At 37.8% G+C, this 22,477-nt stretch overlaps 1 protein-coding gene and 1 non-coding gene across 2 annotated transcripts; both read right to left on the bottom strand.

Moving 5' to 3' along the window:
* Positions 1-2,036: 2,036 nt before the first annotated feature.
* LOC111826470 lies at positions 2,037-2,170 on the bottom strand. Its single transcript, XR_002829798.1, has one exon. It is a non-coding gene; the product is annotated as a small nucleolar RNA SNORA36 family (small nucleolar RNA).
* Positions 2,171-16,869: 14,699 nt separating this feature from the next.
* LOC102418768 (zinc finger protein 664-like) lies at positions 16,870-18,207 on the bottom strand. Its single transcript, XM_023755630.1, is given in 1 exon segment — positions 16,870-18,207. A coding segment is annotated over 1 exon segment (1,338 nt).
* Positions 18,208-22,477: the final 4,270 nt, after the last annotated feature.

Genomic DNA, 22,477 nt, shown 5'->3' with positions numbered 1-22,477 from the left:
CTTGCACAAATGAAACTCTACACCCTTTGACCACCATGTCCTCTACCTTTCAGCCATGGCAACCACCATTTTACTCTCTGGCTCTGAGTTTAATTTCCTTAGATTCCACATATAAATGAGGTCATGTAGTATATATCTTTCTGGATCTGGCTTATTTCCCTTAGCTTAACATCCTCCAGGTTCATCCTGTTGTTACAAATGTCTTCTTTTTTAGGCTGAATAATATTCCATTGTATATATGCTTCAGTCATGTAGCCGTTTGACGGGGATTTGAGGACTCAGGTAGTTTCACTGATATTGCTGGTAATTGAGGCCTGTTGTGATACCAGCCATATGTCTTCAAAAAACACCCACCACCTTCTTCACATGGCAGACTCTGATTCCACTCTTGTGAGAATGGAAGCTAAAGGCCCCTGAGGCCCTGACTCAGAACTCCAGCATCATGTTCGCTATCTTCTGTTGGTCAAAGCACCTTACAGGGCAGAGTTGAAGGGGTTGGGAAACAGAACCCACCTTCTCTTGAGAGAAGCTGTATAAATTCTTTTCAATCTACCGCAAGTCCTTAGGACAAAAATCATATGGTTTTGGTTGGGTACTTCCAATTCCTGATACACTATTTTTCTAAAAGCTATATTGAATGAAGGCATGTTTCTATGGCTCAGTGGGGTATATCTCCTTAACAAACAACTGAGGTTAAGAGTTTAAAAGAAAAAAGAAACAACAACTTCTGCAATAAAATAAAATAAGATTTACTAAGATTGGCAACAAAAAGTGAATCTCTATGGAGGAATGAAGCCATACCTCAAAACCATGACTTTTCTCTTGATTTTTACCATCCCCCTGAGAGCTTAGCTTTTATTGTTTGCAATACTATATACTTGCTGCCTTTAAAACTATGACCCAGGGGCCCTTCCCTGACACTCCACATTATCTTAGATGAAACAACTCTGAAACCTTAAACAAGACTTTACTATGGCAATAAAGGTCAAGAGTGACATAAATCTAAAGATGGCATGCTCCCACAGGTTTTAGACCCCGTTCCACTATCTTATTGATCCTTCAACCTTGACTCCATAAGAGCCATCCTTGCTATCTCAACAGCTATCCTCCTCACCATCCAAACTCAGGAAAGAGAGCCTTAAAACTCTTCTCCAATCTCTTTCGATCTCTTTCAGAAGTTTGCTCCCCTGCCAGAGGAGCTGGCTCTCTTCCAGGTCTTGACTCAAGGATTGTCATTATTCCATGCCCTCAGCCTGTCGGCATTACTAGAATCATACCCGGAGAGAACTAATCACATCAGCCACGAGCCACGCAGCACCAGGAGTACACTGGGTACAGAGAGGGTGCTCTTTCACGCAGGACTTAATATTAGGAAATGTGAAAGGTAAAATGACCCATCACCTTTTTCATTTTTCATTCACACAAAGAGAATTTTTCTGATGTGTCAGAGCAAGAAAGACAAGGTCCCTTAAGTTAATTAACATATATTCACTGAAGCTAGTGATTTCTTGACATCTGGATGTTCTATACTAGTACTTAATTTTGCAATCATAATTTTCACAGCATTAAGGTTACTCCAGGTTTCACTGGATCAAGGTTAGGGAAGATGCAAAGCGTTAGACAAATGATCAATTAGTCTCTAGATATCCCTAAGGCCATTTCATTAACAAAGAATAGCAATAGTAAATAAACGTGACTATACCATATAGTTCTTCAGATGCATTAATCTGAAATATATCCCACAATTTTCCCCTGAGTTTGTCAGTACTAACCATAGTGTCACATTTGTCTGCAGTTGTGAAATTTTTCATTGCATCCTCAAAGATAGAGAGGATTTGCATAATATAAAAGCAAATGATGAATACAGGACATATAGCTGCATACAGAAATAGATTTTCCTTTAATCTCCTACAGGAACCAAGGATCTTCAAGTAGAAGCACTGGAATTTAAGGGAATTCTATATTTCAAAATGAATGCCCCAAGGGAAAAAAAATAGAGGTACATTTAATTTTTTTTTTGCTTTTATTTTTTTCATTTTTGTAGAGTAGGAGGTAAATGAATAGAGCAATGCTTTCTATCAAATCATCTTCCCTAGCTTGTGTATCAGTGTCCAAAAGTTTTATTAACAGATTAGGGAAGCTGCCCTGAACTGAACTCAACACATTGAAAGAATTTTTTTAATAAGCAAATAAGACATGTAATAAATGAAAACGTTCATATAGAAAGCAACAAAGCATAACTGTGGTAATAGTGGTCAAATAGGTATTTACCTAGAATATTTCAAATGGTTGATTCTCTGTTAATAGAAATAACTGAATTAATGTTTTAACCAACTTTTCAAATTTTGCAGATTGAAGATGTGGGTCCCTCCATGTTAGACCTGCTTAGTTGGAGCTCAGTCATGTGGTTAGTCACAGCCAACTGCATATCTCTTTCACATAACAATACAGTTAGGTGCTGGCAGTTCCTTCATCAGATGAGGATAAAGGCGATTACTTCAAGCTCTAATGTTCACGCTAGATATTAGGTTCAATAAATCTTTGCAAGAGGCCGCCTCATAGTAAATGTTTCTTAGATAAATCGAATATAAAAATCTAAGACATTTCTTTACATTGGATACAAGGTATTGCAGCAGGAAGAGTTAATGCCAGAAGGAGCCTAAAACCCATAGATGCACAGATGCCGGCAATAAAAACTTCAGAGAATGGTAAGCTAACACGATCATGATGGATCTCAAAGACCCATCGTTACAGCATCTGTTCCCACGGGCCCAATTGCAAATGTTTGGGCTGCTGCTGAGGTCACCCTTCAGCATTAGTTCTGAATAAACTTTGGGCAAAATAGTGAAACAGGACTTCTCGTTTTCCATATACTCGCTTCCTTCTTGTTGCCAATGCCTCTAGATTCCAGTCTCAGTGCCTCATTCCCTAGGAGGGCAGTCCACTTTCATGGCTCCTGGGTCACAGTCATGCCAAACAGACTGAACCTTCCCACATGGCCAAATGTGTGTAGGGTTCAAGGAGACATGAGACCAGGTCAAATTGGTGTGAAAAGGAAAAGAGTCCAATTTTTCAGGCAAGGCTTGTGGATTTTACATAACCCCGATGTTTTCTCCTTTCCACCATCATCAAAATGTGCATTTCACCTCAGGGGCCTGCTAGCTCATCGGATTAGGAGACTCAAACAAAGCATTCATAGTTTATTTAAGATCAGCTTTTCGTCGCTGCCAGTTACCACATTCATGGTCACTAGGGAGGTATTGGCTGAACCCAGTGAATGAGCAACGTGAGACTTTCGAGGACTGGAGGATATCCCCGGAGAGGACAATGAGGGAAGCACATAGGACTCTCATTCCTATTAAACTCACACTGAAGTTGTGCCCACCTTGCCTGGATAGGTTTACGAAAAGTCCAGAACTGATAGGTCTTGCTGTAAGAGCTACATATGCTTGGCATGAGTGGCATCCTCAGGCTGACAGGGTTTTGTTGCTTGGCTTGTGTCTTCAACTTGAAATTTAACAGAGAAGGAGCCATAAGCCCATAGGTTTCTTTAATGTCTTGATGGGTCTTACTGAGTTGTAGGCCAGGAGAAAGCAATTGAAATGTAAATTATAAGTAAAAATTGTAATACAAAGAAAAGGTTTATTTTAGATTTTGTAACAACCCAATGTGCAGTTATGAATTTTTCAGGGGAAAGCAGATGCTTCCTATTACCTGCTGCTCCTGGAGGGTGGACCAAGAGCAAATGATTGTTTTATCATCACCCTCCTGGGAATTCATCAGATGCTAGAAGATAACTGGGCAGGAAAATTGTGCACTTGGATTATTGTCACAAAATTAATAGGAGCAGCAAGTAAAGAGACTAACAAGAAATGACTTCAACATTTCTCAGGACAGTAAAATTTAGCCTTCCATCACCTGCACCTGTTTTATTCCCTTTGTACACCCATCAGGTATTTCAATTTCTTTTTTTAATCTTCACCTGAGGATATTGTCCCATTGATTTTTAGAGAGAGTTGAAGAGAGAGGGAGACAGAGAGAAATGTTGATGTGGGAGAAACACATTGATTGGTTACCTCCTGTACACACTCTGACCAGGGCCCAGGCTGGGGAGGCACCTGCAACCAAGGTATGTGCCCTTGACCAGAATCAAACCAGGGACACTTGGGTCTGCAGGTCTACACTCTAACCACTGAGCAAACCTGGTTAGAGCAATTTCAAGCTTTTTAATATAAAAAGTACTTTTTTCTTACCCTGATCTTTTCATTTAGTATCATATGAATGTCATCTCTAGTAGGCATTTATTTTTTGCTATTGAAAGGTCAGTGAACTTTTCTGTAAAGGCAAGTAACAAATCTTTTAGTTTCTATGGGGCTACATGGTCTTTGTCACAATTACTCAGGTCTGTCCTTTAGTGTTCAAGTGGCACAGACAACATGTACATGAGTGAGCATGAATGTGTTTCAATTAAAATTTTATTTACAAAAATAGGCAGCAAGCTGCATTTGACCCTAAACCACAGTTTGCTGACCCCTCTCTTTTTTATATAATGTCTTGATGCATTTTTTTCCACTCAGTAGGTGCTGTATTATTCTGCATATGGGTACTACTCAATATTTGTTGTATATTGGATGACTAAATGAAAGACTTTTAAAACATAAAGTTATTAATAACTGTTAATGAATTTCTGCAAAGTCTTATTAGGAAAATAGCTTCATAACCAGTTTTTCTTTTCCCTTATGAGTAAATACCAAAATGTTCTTCCTGAAACAATCCCTTAAAAATAACTGTATTTTCAGGAGAACACTACATAGAACAGTAAAAGCTTCTACTCATGAGCTACTCAAAAACTGATTTATACTACTAGATCCTTAGAAAGGCCTTAAATATTTTGCTATGGTCTTTTTCATAGAAAATTATAAAACAAAGTCATATAAAGAAAGGAATTTTAAAAATATAAGAATATTGGGGAAAATTCTTCTAAATTTAAAAATAATACTAATCATTTATCACAAATAATGAAATCTCGCTTAGTAATTAATGTAAAATGCTTTTTAATAGAATGATAATTTAGTGATCTTTATTCTTTTAGCCTAAGAGTAATATTTTTATGCATGTTTGGCTCATACTTTTGCTTAATATATGGACATACAACTATATTCATGACATATTTTATGACATAGCAATTCTAATGATAAAGAAAGTTATCCACCTCTTTGATACAGCGTACATGAGAGACTTAAGACTAAAATGTGTGTAGGGTTCAAGGAGACATGAGACCAGATCAAATTGGTGTGAAAAGGAAAAGAGTCCAATTTTTCAGGTAAGGTGTGTGGATTTTACATAATAATCTGGACTTGAACAATTTCTCAGATAATTTCTCATTTCTACCCCATTACATAAAGGTCCTGTCTATTTATGTGTTTATATTTCCTCATATGGTTTCCAGTAAGGAATACCAGTCTTATACTTGGCCATCCTGATACCCTCCAAGGACTACTTCACATATCTAGTCATGAAGTCTTATTACCTTTGGCTTCTCCCACACCTCACAGAATTTCTCTCTTTATTCAGAGCTGAAAAACACTTTCTTCAATTCCTGAAAAAGTATTGATCACATTTGCGATGATTTTACCTATATTGGTGTGTCAAGATTGTGAAGTGTCTGAGACGTTACCTAGGTAACAAGTGAGCCTATCAGTCTCATGGATGCTGAGAGAAGGCACAGCTGCCTGTGTCAGAGAAAAAGAACTTTATTACTCACAGCAATAGGAGGACCCAGAGTGAAAGCATCTGTGAGATACTCCAAGCCCAACTTCCTCAGGAAATGTGAAGATAATTAGGTAGTCTGTGCCTGCCCACACAAAAGGCTGCAATATAGGAAATGACCTTGAGTTCAGCGACCTGAATCTTTCCCTATGCACAGTGAGCATACCTGATCTTTGTCTCAGAGAAAGTTTACCTTTCTTATACTGGACTCTGCTCCAGAGCGAGACGCTATCCCTACATTCCCAAAGGCCCACTATACACATACATAGTCCAGAACAAAAGCAGAGTTCCTACTCCCAAGACTTGCTAAAATGTAAGAGGAGCATGGAGGATTGTCCCCAACAGTGATTTCCCTACTTCCACTCTTCTCTCTACAAAACAGTCGTGGTCTCTGCTCCCCTAAGAAAGATGCTGAGATAAAGAGTCTAGTGAAAATAGTTTGGGGAGGAGTTAGAAAACATCAGTAGAGGAGTAGGAAAGTGAGAAAAGGAAAGCAATGAAGAATAACTTATCAAACTCTGAGAATTCAGGGAGACCCTGTAGAATAATGTATTCTCTGAATAATTGAACTTCTGAATTATCCTCCTCAAGGAGAGCAGTTGAAGTATGTCTTCACCCACTAACTATAGCTGTTGTGTAATAATATATCTGATGGTTCCAAGGGTGTGGTAATATCTCTGGTGGCCCTACCTGTGGTGTTCAGAGAAAGAATAAGCTCAGATTATAAAAAACAAGAAAATAAAAAACTCTGGCCAAAGGAAATAGGGCCACTGCACTTTGAGCTCCCAAATGATATGAACCATAGTGATACAGGCAAGGCATGGTAAGTATTTGTTGCAAGGGCAGAAATTGTGCTATTCTTTTCAATTGAGTGTATTGTTGACACTCAACAATTTTTTTATTAAGTGGAAGAGAAACAATTTGAAATAGGTCTTGATAAAAGGATATGCATAGACATTAATGAAGGAAACAGATTTGATTTCTTTGACAAAATTTACTTTAACAAGTATGTCATATCTAATATCTTATGGAATTAGACATAACTGAAATATTTAACTCTGCTAATTCACTTCTGGCCACAGAGGGGAAAATGGTCCTACCATTCATGAGGTCATAAGGTCAGTTTGATAAATACCAGTGAAAACTGGCTCTTCTTTTAAGACTTAGTCATCTTTATTGTACAAATGAGGAAAAGAGCTCCAAGAGGCATGCTAAAGATAAGGCTTCATTCACTTGTAAACAACTTTAACATCAAAGCCTTTTTTCCTTATCTAAATTCTTTTTGTAAAATGACACAGGTGGAAATACATTTTTCTTAAAGAAATAAAACTTTTTAGTACAATTATGTATTCTAAATAAAAGAATTACATTCTAAATTTGTGTTTTTCCATAGATTAGGCTCTGAAGCTTTCATGGGGATTGAAACTGTTAGCATAGGCAGCTAGTTAGTTATTGATAAAGAAAGGGAACAAATGGAGCCAGCCATCTAATTAAGCTGGATTAGATAGGAAGCTATAACTTCCAGACACTTGCCCTGTCAAGTGGATTAACATCCCTGTTTGTCCCAGAGGACTGAAAGAGCTGGCTTTCCAATCCTCCCAGAGGACAATCATTCCATTCCCCCACATTACAGAGGAGGGAAAACCAGTAAAAGGGAAATTCCTCTGCTGGGTGCATGTGCAGTAGAAGCCAGATGAAGAGGCAAAACTTTGGGGCATGCACAGAAGGAGCAAAATGGATACTATAAAGGGGAGGAGTCTAGTCTGTGTAAATAGGGGGAATAGGATAGGATTGGATAAGGGCATGAAACCTCAGAAGGTCCAGAAAAGGCATTGGATAGGGGGAGGGCCCAGCAAAAGCCCCAGCAGAGTCAGGAAAGAGATCAATTAGTTTGAAAGAAAGCCTGCTTTTTCCCAAGCCTGAAAGAAAATAATCAAAGCTTAACAAAGGCCCAGGGTTCTTCCACTTGTTCATTCATTCACTTGTTCACCTGTTCATTTGAACACTTTTTTTTCTGGTAGCAGCAGCAGCAAGGGTCCAAGTGAGGGCCTGGGTATGGCAGCACAGCTACCCACCGGAGTGCAGCTGGAAACAGAGGCTGAGCAGGACTCCTGAAGCTTTGGCATGGACTGAACTGATCTACAGAAGCTTCAGGTGCCCTGCCCATGCCGGGCTAATGGCACAGCATCTGTGGGCCCTGGCCCTTCTTCTGGGCCTGGTGAGGGCAAGTGTGGGTCTTAAGACCAGAGGCTAGACTTCTTCGACAGAGACATGGAGCTGAGCCACCTGGTCGACACAAGAGCCAAAGCCATGTTTATAGATATGTCGACTGAACTATTAAATATTCATTGTTATTCCCTTCTTCACATAATACAATTACATATCAATAAACAACCAGTGCTTCTGACCAGTATTAAGTACTAGTGATAGAAAATCTAATGTCAATGCATATATTATATCAACAATAATGTCTTTAACTTTAAAATTCATAATTAAAATCCAAAAATATTTTAAAGATGAAAAAGACAAAAAAGAATAAGCTATCAAATGATCAAAATTACTTGTTTTCACAGGAAAACAAATAAGCAGCAGCATGTGGTAAAAGACATCTTTGTGCACCTCCTTCCATAGATATAGGGAACTTTAAAATTTCCCACCACAGCTGTGGAATCTAGTGTCTTCATCTAATGGGTAAAGCAAACACCAAATGTAAAAACAAGCCTTAAGTATTCAAGGAATCCTGATACAAAAGAAGGAAGACAATATTTCTAAAACCTCATATTATCTCTGTATTTTTTATAGACAATGACCACTTCAATGAGATCTAAGTACTCACCAATAAAATGTAAGTACTATATTACTAACTAAATAAGAAATTGTTCACCTGCTTTCCAGTTCCTTTAGCTAAGAGCCCATGTGGGGCGGAAAACCAACTTCAACCATGCCCTAAAGATGGCCGAGCAAGAATAAATTGGCTTCTTGAATAAATTCATGAGGCAGAAACACCTGTTTCTGTCTATCTGGGCCACACACTTCTAGTCTGTTACCTTATTTGTTTTATTTATTTTTTAATTTATTTTAAAAATCTTTATTGTTAAAGTATTATGTGTCCCCCTTTTCACCTTATTTTAGCCATCATGTGTCTTTGCTATGTTACACCAACAAAAACTTTACCCTTCCTTATTCACCAAGTATTCTGAGTTCTGAACTTTCATCACTTATTTTTCCTTCATTGGCTGTTATTCAATTTCCTATTATTATTGTCATAGTTAAAATCTAATCTTAATATCTTTGGTCCAAAACCTCTTCTAGGTGTCCATGTATTGTTGGAAATGAAAAAATACAAGAGCATTTTAACTTCTTAAAATACTTTAGCTGCTTCTTCCTTTCACATTTCACAAAAGAACACATCACACTTGATGTATGTTCTTTGTGTATGAATTTATGGTACATTTTTCAAGGCATTCACTGTCAATTCAGCTACATGTCTATTGTGGACTCTTATAATGTCCATTTTCCTCAGTCTGATACTTCAGTGGATCCTAACACATACTGTTCACTGGGGAAGTCTAAATGCTCAAGAAATACAAGGTCATCAATCAAGCAGCAAACACTTACTGAGCATCTACTAGAGGCAAGTTTTCTGCTGGATAAAAATGATTGAGAGAGGGGTAAAACATGGTCCCTGGTATCAAGGAGCCTGTGATCTTGTAAGAAAGACAGAAACATACATCATGTGAACCAAATTGCTAGGACATTCTTGATAAATGCACTACATTCCAACGAAGGATTAGAGGAAAATATTTCAGGTAAAATTGATGCAAAACTTTAAAGCTGCCTAAATATGCTTTCAGCACTCTTGATACATATCAGTATTCTTCCTCATTCAGTTTATGACCCTATTCCAGAAATGTGCACCTAATTCCTCAAATCTACCCTCAAGTCATGGATTGCCCCCCAGAAGGGTTAAAGACAGCAAAGCCTTTTGCCTTGGGCTTTCTATATTTTCCTTCCATAGTTCTTTTCTCTGCCCTATATATATTTTAGATAAAATAAGATCATGATCTAAAGTTTATTAGATCATGTATGTGCTCTCATAGCTAAGGTAAAAGGTGTCCAGGAAGTCTAGGAGTGTGACAAAGAGGAGAAATGATAGCTTAGATGGTGTGGACAACTTAGCCTTGCTCCCAAATCCATCTAAGGTACCCTCTTCATTACAAGGGTAGCAAATACATTTTTAAGATATAATTTACCTATATGACACTTGACTAGAGTTGGCCAATAAGAAGCAATTGTATGAGAATGGAAAGCAGAAAGATTATCCATTCTTTTAAAAATATTTTTATATTAATTTCAGAGAAGAAGGGAGAGGGAGAGATAGAAACATCAATGATGAGTATCATTGATCGGCTGCCTCCTGCATGCCCCACATTGGGGATCGAGCCCACAACCAGGGCATATGCCCTGACCAGGAATTAAACTGTGACCTCCTGGTTCATAGGTCGATGCTCAATCACTGAGCCATGCCGGCTGGACAATGAGCCACTATTGTTCAGAGAGAGTTGCAGCCAGATGTGTGGACAGACATGAGATGATCCCGTGGATTCCCAGGGAGCTCTTGAGAAACTTGCTTTGTGGTTGCAGACTGAGATTGTTAGTGGTAATTTTCCTGACATTCTTTATAGCTGCCACCATGTCTCAGGAAGCACTAAGGGCCACCTGCTTCAGAGCTTGTGGCTAAGGCATGTGCCCTTCAATGTCAGCTCTCTTAACCTTTCCTATTCCAGTTCTTCCTACATTTATGTAAGCTCCGATTCCTTTACTAAGCCCTTCATCCGTGGAGCACATTAAGTGTCATGTGTTTACCTGGATGAAGCCTGAAAGTCCCAGGTGGGTAGTGCTGGCCCTTTCAGGCATCCTTTTACTACAAAAATTACTCTGCCATGCATGGGGAGGGTGGGAAAGGTACATATAATTATAAATTTTATAACTCACTTAAAGAGAGTGAAATGGAAAGGTGCACCTGTACCAGGAGTAAACATAAGCAGGGGCTTAACAGAGCCAGGAGGGATGCCTGAGAGAAGTCAAAGCAGAGAGGAGCTTACCTTGGATGTTACAGACATAAGCAGAACCAAGAAAAGTGTGTGTGTGTGCGTGTGGGGGGTGGGGGGTGATTGGGGGGTTATGGGAGGGCGGGAGCAAGGACAAAACAGGAGTTAAGAAAATCAGATTGTTTTTCAAAATCAGAGTGAAAGTAGTTTCAGTTTGAAACAGCTCCAACCATCTTGATAGGATCTGAAAATCATCATATATGAGGAGCTGCAGTATCTTTTTCTCCCATCCTAAAGAGTCTTGACTCCTGTGTAGTTCATCGATGTCTGGATGTCAACATCTCAATTTTGTGTTTTAAGTTCTCTTCTTTAAGTCTTACTTCTATGCATCCTAATATATATAAAAAACCAGGTGCCGCCACGACCAGATGGACGACCAAACAGCAGGCTAGGGAGCTGAGGGAGTAGGAGCTGTGGGTCCCCAGCAGCCCGCGCGGTGCAGAAGGCAGAGGAGCATCACGGGGCCGAGGGCAGGGGTGGTGGATGCGAGGCGGAGGAGTGGGGTGGGGGCTGAGAGTATGGAGCTTCTCAGGGTAGTGAGGCAAAAGGAGCATTGCAGTGGTGGCTAAGGTGGAGGAGCATCACGGGGCGGGGGCAGTAAGCGTGGAGTGTCGCGGGGTGGCAGAGCGAGGCGAAGGAGCGGGGCAGGGGCTGTTAGCATTGAGCTTCCCAGGGTGGCTGAGGCAGAGGAGCATCACCTGGCAGGGGTGGTGGATGCGAGGCAGAGGAGTGGGGCTGGGGCTGTGAGTATGGAGCTTTGCAGAGCATTGAAGGAGCATTGCGGCAGTGGCTGAGGCCGAGGAGCTTCGCGGGGTGGGGGTGGCGAGCGTGGAGCATCACAGGATGTTGGAGGCGGGGCAGGGGCTGTAAGCGTGGAGCTTCGTGGGGCTGCTGAGGCAGAAGAGCATCGCAGGGCATGAGCAGCAGTGAGGCCGAGGAGCCTCGCGGGGCGGGGGCTGTTAGCGTGGAGGTTCACGGGGAAGGGGTCACGGAGGTGAAGCAGCGATGCTGGGCGGTGGACACGGCCCTGATTGGAGCTAGGGCTAGGGATCCTAACTGCGCATGATTTAATTGCATGCTGGGCCTCTAGTAATTTTATAAAACATCAAAACCTAAGTTGTACTGATGTCTGCCTTCTCTAAGCATGGCAGAGAATTGGACTTTAGAACAGCTTCAGTGAAGGTGAGAAGAGCCCACCTTAGTCATTTCATCTGATGAAACACAGGTAACGAAGGTCTCCCAGACCTGTCTGAACTGTACTGTCCTCCCCAAAGCCTAGTCGGTTAAAATACATGTGGTATGTACATATTTTGGCAAATGTTTCAGATTTGTTTTGAATAATATAAAAATCCTATTCAAAACAAATACGAAGACACACAGGTATGTAGTACAAAGGGTAAAATTTGAGAAATATTTATGATGTTTGCATGATGTAATATTTAGTTTGGTATCCTACCTAATAAAGAAGGAATATGCAAGTTGACTATAAATTCGCGACAAAGATTGCAGCGGCCACAGCCAATAAGGAGGGAATATGCAAATTGATGCGACAAAGATGGTGGCGGCAGAGCTGGGATGCTTGCGTCATCACCATGGTGACAAGGCAGGCATTCTGCCCTACTCCACCGCTCCAGACTTCTGGGCAGCACATGAAGGCAGAAGGTGGCTCCAGGCTGGAGTGAAGGCAGTGCTGGCGCCAGGGGAAGGAAGGCCCATTCTTGCATGAATCTTCATACATTGGGCCTCTAGTACTCAATAAAGGAAAAGAGAGATCTTGGACCAAGTTAACATGGTATAGAAAGCAAGCAGGGTAGCAGGAACACACTACCCAAATCCCAGGTCACCCAATGTTCGTATGTAGAGGTGCTCTGCTCTTTGTGTCACATCTGCCTTCTCTGTGATGGTGTGGTTATGAAATCCAGAGCTGACTTTGCTCAAGGGGGATTAATGGATAGAAAGGTATAAAACCAAGACATGGTTGCTCTATTGGAGAGTGCAGGTCACAGCTGTAACTCGAAGAGGAGCTGTGGATTTTACATGAGTTTCTCGGTCAAAATACAGTTGGAGTCAGGAAAGGATCATAATGGTTGTTACCAATGGGTGGCCAGTTTAAGATCTTATTAATACTGAAAGTTTCATGTGCATCATGTATATTTTTATATCTTGAATATTAGCTCCCTATGGGCCATCCGTATTCAGCATATAGACTCATTTCTTATCTAACAGGTATCATAGATAACTAATTTGCTGATCAACTTAGCTCATCTTATAAATTATGTTTATATCATATATGCTACTTACATATTCAGTATATATCTGACACAGCCTATGTGTTTCAGCTATGATTATAATTGATTCATCATCCATGATGAACATAATGAGATTTTAATAGTTTCATTCATACCATGTATTTTCTCATTTATAGTATAATTTTGGAATCTTAATTAAGGCAACAAAAACACATTACAATTGAATACTAGTGAAATTTTCAGACATATGACAAGCCACTGAAAGAGATATTTTGATTAAAAAATGAAAACTTTAATTTTCCATGAAATCGCATTTCATAGACAATGGCTTACTATATGAAGACTTAAGTACTAGTAGTCAAATATTTTTTTAATATGTTTTTATCAATTTCTTTTTAAAGAGAGAAAAGAAGGAAGGGGGAGAAATAGAAACATTGATGAGAAACACTGAGCAGCTGCTTCCTGCACAACCCCTACCCGGGATCAAGCCTTCAACCTGGGCATGTGCCTTGACCATGGTACAAGACTCAATCCACTGAGCTACACCTGCCAGATCCAAACATTCTGATACAATGTCTTTCAAAGATATTGCTTAGATACACAATGTCAAAAATGCCCATAGACGCTAGTAGCTTTTGCAATTAAAAGTATATTGTCAGGTAGTTACTCCATAAAACTTCTAAAAAATATAAAGAATGAGTAAAACTGGAGAATGTTTATTTATTTACTAGAATGGTAATTCAACAAATCATTTCTGTTGCTATGAAAATAAGTTTCTTAACTCAGAAATGTTGAAATAATAAAGATGTTTCTAGAAATTCTTATTCTAAATAAAAATAATCACTCATTGCAGTTGTGTGTAAAAGTCTACTTAGTTACATGAGTTTGCTTTGCAAAGAACTTATTTTCTTGTGAAATAAAAACACATTTTGAAATCTTACAATTTTAAGAATGTATTAATTTCTTTGTTTGGTATTAAAAATGCTGAAATAGTAATAGTCTAAAGCAATTTTTTAGAATCAAAGGATGTTGCCTCAGTAGAGGAAGAAATGTATAAATGTAGTAAGGATAATATAAACTGTTCATGGTGTTCACATTGATACCATTTACTGTGTCGGGTTTTTTTGCTAGTTAATATTTCTAGATATCAATTTAAAATACAGAGTATCTTAACATACTCAAAATATATTTAGTGGAATTAGCAAGTAATTGTTTTTAATATTATTTTGTTGATTACTATTCAAGAATTTTTGCCTATGTTTTTCAACAAGCATTTCATTAAAGTGAAAGAAATACAAGACCATGCAACTAAAACTATTAGGAGAAAGCAATAAGGAAAAAGCTTCTTTTAAAAAAAATGCATTATGCTTTATTAAAGTTATAAGTTCACACAATCTAAATAAAGCATGACAAACCAATTTTGTGACCATTTGTAAAATTACACATTAAAATTACTTAAGAGGTGTATCTCTACTTGTGATTTAGTGATCTCATAGGTGGGCTTTGTTTTTCAAAATAGAGGCTAATTGTTTAGCAACAATGGATGTACAATTATTTTATGCACTTTGGGATGAGTTGTCTATACTTTTTCACATATTCCTGATCACTTTTTTGTTCCAACCACATCAACTTATGCTCATCACTTCTATCTATGACTACTATTAAATACATCAGGATTTTAATGAGCTGATATTATATTTTCCATAGAGTATTTGGAAAAATAGTTAATATTCATAGTTTTCTTATGATTTCCATTAATGCAATAAAAGATGCTCTTCATGGTGACATGCAACAAAGCTCTAAGTCAACCACAAACAATATCTCCATTTAGATTTCTTCATACATTGTGAATTACAATGTCTTCAATCTTTAATGGAAATGCAGATATGAGTGAAACCCACCTTAGAGACAAGACTCACAGATCTTTAAGGCAGCAAGAATCAACCTCATGATTTCACATACAGTAGGAAGAAAAATACAGTAACATAATATGAGAGTGGAATCATATTAATATTTCCTTCTCAAAATATCTCAAATACTATCAATATAAAGTAGGATACATTCTAAGTATTTATACATATCTAAACATACATCCCCTTGATATTGTAAAACACACTAACTAACAAGTCATTATCTAGTTTTTTAAACTTTGGATAATTCTCTATATTAAGTATTCTGATTTAAAGTAATACCTGAAAACTATTATTAATGTTCAACTGTGAATTCTCTATTTAAAAATTCATTTTCAATTACATACTTCACTAAGTTTTTTACATCCTCAATGTTACTTTCAGACATAAGTTAATTGAGCTTTTGTGAAGTATATATTTTGGACAAAAGTCTTTCATTCTTTACTATGAACATGTAATTCTGCCCCCATGTGCATTCCCTTATAGACAATGAGAGTGTAGGTCCAGCTATACAGTTTTCTACAGTCTTTCTTTTTAAGGTTTATCTCTACTATGAATTCTCACATGTAAAATAAGCTGTGAATGCTGAAAGAAGGGTTTTCCACATTCTTTACATTTGTATTTTTTTCTCTTTAAAATGTATTCTGATTTTGAGTAAGGTTTGCTACTTGGTAGAGCTTTGCAACATTTTTTATATTTGTTAGGCTTCTCTCCAATATGAACTATCAGATGCTGAGTAAGGTAAAATAAGGATTAAAGACTTAGACACATTTTTTACTTAAAGCTACTCTTCAGTATAAATTCTCAAATGTTGAGTGAGGCTTGAGTAATGGTTAAAAGTTTGCCCAAATTCTTCACATTTTAACTATTTCTTTCCAGCATGAATTCTCCAATATTGAGTAAGTTTTGAGCACAGCTTAAAGTCTCTGCAACATTCTCTACATTTGTACCATTTCTCTCCAATATAAATCCTCTCATGTTGGCTAAGACACCATTGCTAATTAAAGGCTTTGGCACATACACTACATTTATAAGGTTCATCTCCAGAATGAATGCTTCTTTCATGTACAGTACGACGAATGGTGTTCAAAGGCTTTGTGACATTGTCCACACTCATAAGGCTTAACTACAGTGTGGATTCTGTGATGTTAAGTTCTGAGTGCTCATAAAAGGCTTTGCTACATTCTCCCCAGTATGAATTATTCTCTCATGAACAGTAAGACATGAATGCCATTTAAGTACTTTGCCACATGCTCTACACATATAAGGCTTCTCTCCACTATGATTTGTCTCATGTTTCATAATACACCAATGATAAAAGTTTTACCATATTCTTCAAAATTGTAAGGCTTCTCTCACGATTGAGTTAATTGGTGCTTAGGAAGGAAAGAATGCCAAGAAAATACTTTTCCAAAATTTTTACATCTGTAAGGTTTCTCTCCACTATAAATAATCGGATGACAAGTAAGCTTTAAGGAGTGATGACGGGCTTTTCCACATTCTCTACATTTGTAACATTTGCCTCTGGTGTGAATTTTCTGATATTCAGTAATTTCTGAGTGGCGAAAAAGGCTTTGCCATATTTTCCACATTTATAAGGTTTCTCTTAAAAATGAATTATCTGATGACTACTACAATTACAGAGCCAGTGAAAGGCTTTACCACACTTCTTACATCTGTCAAGTATCTCTCTAGTATGAATTTTCTCATGTACGGTAAAACATGAATGATGTTTGGAGAATTTGCTCTATTTTTTACATTCCTAAGGTTTCTCTCTAGTATGGATTCCTTGATGTTAAGTTTGGAGTGCTGATACAAAACTTTACATCTCTAAGACTTATCTCCAGTATGAATCTTCAGAATTCCAATAAAGTTTTAACACTGGTTAAAGGCTTTGTGACATTTTGTACATTCATAAGGCTCCTCTCTAGTATAAATCCTCTGATGTTTAGTAAGGGCTGAGGACTGGCTAAAGGTTTTACCACATCCTCTACATTTATAAGGCTTCTCTCCAGTATGAATTCTATGATGTTTAGTAAGGCCTGAGGAATGGCAAAAGGCTTTGCCACATTCTGTACATTTATAAGGCTTCTCTCCGGTATGAATTCTATAATGTTTAGTCAAGTTTGAGGGATGGCTAAAGGCTTTCCCACATTCTGTACATTTATAAGGCTTCTCTCCAGTATGAATTCTCTGATGTTCAGTAAGGTTTGAGGAAATGCTGAAGGCTTTGCCACATTCTGTACATTTGTAAGGCTTCTCTCCAGTATGAATTCTATGATGTTTAGTAAGGGCTGAGGACTGGCAAAAGGCTTTGCCACATTCTGTACATTTATAAGGCTTCTCTCCAGTATGAATTCTATGATGTTTAGTAAGATTTGAGGACTGGCTAAAGGCTTTGCCACATTCTCTACATTTGTAAAACTTCTCCCCAGTATGAATTAACTGATGTTTCCTAAGATTTGAAAGCCAATTAAATGACTTATCACATTCTTTACATTTGTAAGGTTTTCCTCCAGTACATCTTTCCTTATGTTTATTTCGATTGAACATATGACTGAAGACTCTCCCAAGTAGATTATGCTTGTAACCTTTCTCTGCAGTGTACATATTCTCTTGTTCAATATGATTTGAAGATCGCTTAAATGATCTGACACATTTACTTTGTTTGTTTGTCTCCTCCACAATTTCAATAACTTGATTTTTACTGTGATTTGACATTTGGTCAAATACTTTTCCACCTTCATAATGGTTCACTGGAATCTGAGTTCTCTGATGTTTATAAGGATTTGAATCTTGGTTTAAGTTTTTCAAATGTTCATTGCATTGATAACTTCTGTTTCCATTATATGCACTCAGTATTATTTTAGAGCGCAAATCTTCTATTCCTGGCTTTTGCAATAAGGCCCGGTTGTCTTCAGATGGCATAGCTGGGTGGGTTAATACTGTCATTTTTCCCTTCGCATCCCAATTTTCCATCATTTGTTCAAAAAAGGTGGCCAGATCTGGCTCAGAGACAGCAAGACCCACTGATACCAGGTTTTCATAGTTATCCAACATCACATCTACATACAATTTTCGCTGAGATGGATCCAGGCATTCCCACTCCTCCTGAGAAAAATCTACAGCCACATCTCTGAAGGTTAATGGTCCCTGAGAATCAGCCATGTCCTCCTGTTCCTGGTCCTGCTCTTCGTTGTTTTCTCAAGTGACCTGATATTAAGGAGTTATGTCTGCATCATAGGAATGTACCTCAAAAGTATCAGCACAGTTCTTTTGTTTGTTTCCACCACACTCAGTCAGAAGGACCCTGAAATGCTGAAAGTGTTATCCTTTGTCACAGAAGAGTCAGGAACAATGAGCTCCTGGCAGTGCAGGTATGGGGATTTTAATGCCTGTAGTGACCCTAAGGCTTCCCTGTGGAGCAATGTGGTCTGTGATGCTCAGAATTAAACCAGAAAGACTCAAACCAGGGAGGCCAGCATGACCTTCAATGCTCCATAGCCACTTCCATGTCTCAGAAAAAAACTTCTTGACATCAGTCTTGGCAAGGATTTTTTTAGGTTTGACACCAAGAGCATAGACGACTAAGCACAAGTAGACAGATGGGACTACATTAAATTAAAAAGCTTCTTCACAGCAAAGGAAGTAACCAATAAAATGAAGCAACCTATGGAATAGGAGAGGAATATTTGTAAATTTTATATCTGATAAGGGGTTAATATCCAAAATATATAAGGAACATAAATCAGTAACAAAAACCAAAAACAAGTAGTCCCATTAAAAAATAGATAAAGGACACAAATAGATATTTTGCAAAAGACAACACATAATTGACCAACAGATACTTGAAAAAATGCTCAACATTAATCACCAGGGAAATGCAAAGCAAAACCACAATGAGATGATCATTTCATACATGTTAGAATTGCTATTATAAAAAAAAAAAGTATTGACACCAATGTGGTGAAAATGGAAACCATGTGCTCTGTTGGAAATGGAAACTAACACAGCCACTATGGAACACAGTATGGCAGTTCTTCCGAAAAAAAATTAAAGATAGAACTACTTTATGATCCAGCAATCTCACTTATGGGCATATATCCCAAAGAAATGAAATCAGTATCTGAAAGAGATATCTGCACTCCCACATTCACTGCAATATAATCTACAATAGCCAAGATATGAAAGCAATTTATGTTTTGGTCAATAGATAAATGAATACAGAAAATGTGATACACATATATAACACAAGAATTATTCAGTCATAATAAAGAAAAATCTTCAACTTGCAACAATCTGCTGTATATTATACTAAGTGAAATAAAGCAGACAGAAGGACAAATGCTGCATCCCACTTTTATAGATGAAATCTAAAAAGTGAAGTATATAGAAGAAAAGAATACCAAAGTGGCTGCCAGGGGCTGGGTATGGTGGTGGAGAAAATGGGGAGGTGGTTAAAGAGTACAAAGTTTCAGTTATGCAGGATGAATAATCCTATATAATAAAAGCCTAATATGAAAATCAACCAAAGGCAGAATGAACACTCACTATGACATGCACTGACCACCAGGGGGCAGACACTCAATGCAGGAGCTGCCCCCAGCCCGCAGACCCCCGGCCAACCAAGGCAGGTGCCAGCGCCACCACACCCCCCGATTGCCCTGCCGGTCACCCCACAGATTGGTCTTGATCACCGGCCAGGCCTAGGGACCCTCCCTACCCATGCATGAATTTCATGCACAGTCCTCTAGTATCTGGATATCTAGTGTGCAGTGTCATGATTATAGTTAATAATAGTGTATTGTGTACTTGAAATTTGTATAGAAGGTAAAACTTAAGTGTGCTCATCACAACAAAAAAAGAAGAAGAAATTGGTAAAGATGTAAGGTAATAAATATGTAAATTAGCTTGATTGTGGTGATCATTTCACAATAAATACATATATCTCAACATCTAGGTGTACACCTTAAATATATGCAATTTTACTTGTCAATTATATCTAAATAAAGCTAATTTTAGAAAAAGATATTTGATATACATTAAGTAGAAGAAGCAACTTCTAGCCAAAATCTACCATTTTTGGTTAAAATAAAAACTAAATGTCCTACTTAATGTGTTTATCAATTTTAAAAAAACTATACAATAAAAAAAACACATTTTACTAGATTTAAGAAAATGAATTTTTTAAATTATGTGATATCCCAAAAGTACATTCTACAAACTTTTTAAAAAATAACATTTAACAAAATGAATAAGGTGGGGGAGCATTTACTTTAAGTGATTTTGTCTCTACCAGAGATGAACATAGTATTCATAATGATTTATTTTGGGGTCAGAGATGATTTACAGTATGAAGAAATCTGAAAGTGTGCTCAAGGAGAAAGCCCAGAGGCACCCAACTGATATCAATGAGGCATGGCAACTCTAGATTGTGGATTTGTCATCATAAAATCAAAATGACAAGGGAACATAAGTAATAAATGTAAAATGACAGCCATGCCATCACAGAGCCATGTAGACATCACATCCACATAGGACGGAGCGGGGTGTTCAAAGGTCATTCGCCATCATCAACCTTATAAGTCAGTCATTAATCCTAGACCTAAGAAAGTATAGAAACCCAAATTTAGGCAAAATGAGTGGGGAATCAACCCTGCCAAGGTGACATATAACACATAAGAGATAAATGAAACTATCACGCCTTCTGCTGTAGAGTCTATTTTTTATATTGTATATACTTAATAAACTAATGGTGGGATGAATTTCCTTTAAAATTCACTAATAGAGCATTAAAGTACCCAATTTTCCAGCTCACATTTCAAACTTTATGTCTCAAAGTGGCCAGCAAGGTGTGATTTTATCAGATAACCTCTAAGCATTGAAGACAGAAAAACTACACACACACACACACACACACACACACACACACACACACATGGCTATTTCAATTTACCTAAAGAACATATTCACAGTGCATGTCCTGCTACCAAAGGAGGGCTGGGCATGGATTAATGCAAAAATAAGCACAGCCCTCGGGGTTCTTACAATCCCATGGACAAGTGAAAATGTCCATGAACAGCACAAGGAAAAGAGAGAACACAAGACTGGACGTGGCTTTATTATGACAGTTTTCAGCCTCCTCTTTCCAAAAATGAGTACTTAGAGCCTCATCCTAATGGTCAGAGCTACCACATATCTTAGGAAGAATGTGAATAATAAGCTAAAGTTTGTGAGTAAAAAATAAAGTTTGTTTCAACTAAATGCTTGGCTTTAGAGATTTCTTAGTCTATTAGGGATATAAGCAAAACAGTGGGATAGACAGTGCCTATTCAGGAATCTAAAAAGATATCAGGAAAAAAACATGGAGTGTCTTGAATATAGTTTCTACTAAAAAAATTAAAAGAATTTTCTAACATGCTACAGACTCAATAACAAACACTGTGTATAACTGAAGTGATTGGTACTATTTTTAACAGAGACAAAAAAGAAAAAACAAAACACAATGAACCTAATCCCAAATATGTACTACAGAATAAAATGCGCCAAGAATAGGTTAGAGTTAACAAGGAATGTTGGGAGCCCCATGGGATGATTTCCTTATAACATTACCATCTCATATAATTTGAATCAATTAATAGCAAAAGTAGAAATTGGAGTCTTTCTGGCCAGCAGGGAAATGTGGGAAAATGTCTTATTGATCCAACCAACGCTTCTCATCCAGTGAGATTAATTCATTGATACTCCACAGAGAGAAGGATATTGTGTCTTGTTTTGATTTGGTTTTCAGCCCTATCTCATTGATAAGACCAAAGTGTAAAAGCATGTTGGCAGTTGTAGTGATTAACTGTCTGTCCTCTCTGCTTTAGCTTGTCTCTTTCTCAGATGCAAGCAAAAGCAAACAGATGAAAAGAGAAACATTAATAAGCAGCAAAATGTGTACAACTAACCTAACGACCACATACACAACAGATAGAATCTACCTCTGACATACTGAGTCTTAGGCTTCAATTTTTTTCAAAAACAGGTTAAGAATACAGGGGTTGGTCACCAAATTAAAAGATGCCTGGTTCAGTAAATGGTCTAAGTTTCCTTAAGAAAAAAATCAAGGCGTAGATAAGGAAGACAGTATTGAAAGCCATTTCCATTTCATACAAGAACAAAATACCTCCTTTTCCATTTTTTCACTTGAAGAGAATTTCTTCTGAAGTAATGATGGAGTGGTTGGACTTCAATCTTTCATGCTGCAGAATACCAAATTGTCCATCTACCAGCCACTGGGAATTATGTCCCATTTAATACAACTTGCATTATCAGGTTGAGAGGTTCACAAGCTTCCTCGTCAAATGGTATCAAAACCTAATACAAGAAACAGTTTTTTGGAGAGAAAGTCAAGTAGCAACCATACAAGAATTGATTTCTCACATCATAAAGCCAT

Source organism: Myotis lucifugus, unplaced genomic scaffold, assembly GCF_000147115.1.
Source record: "Myotis lucifugus unplaced genomic scaffold, Myoluc2.0 scaffold_82, whole genome shotgun sequence".
In the NCBI taxonomy this organism is placed as follows: Eukaryota; Metazoa; Chordata; class Mammalia; order Chiroptera; family Vespertilionidae; genus Myotis; species Myotis lucifugus.
This window is presented reverse-complemented; position numbering and strand designations above follow the sequence as displayed.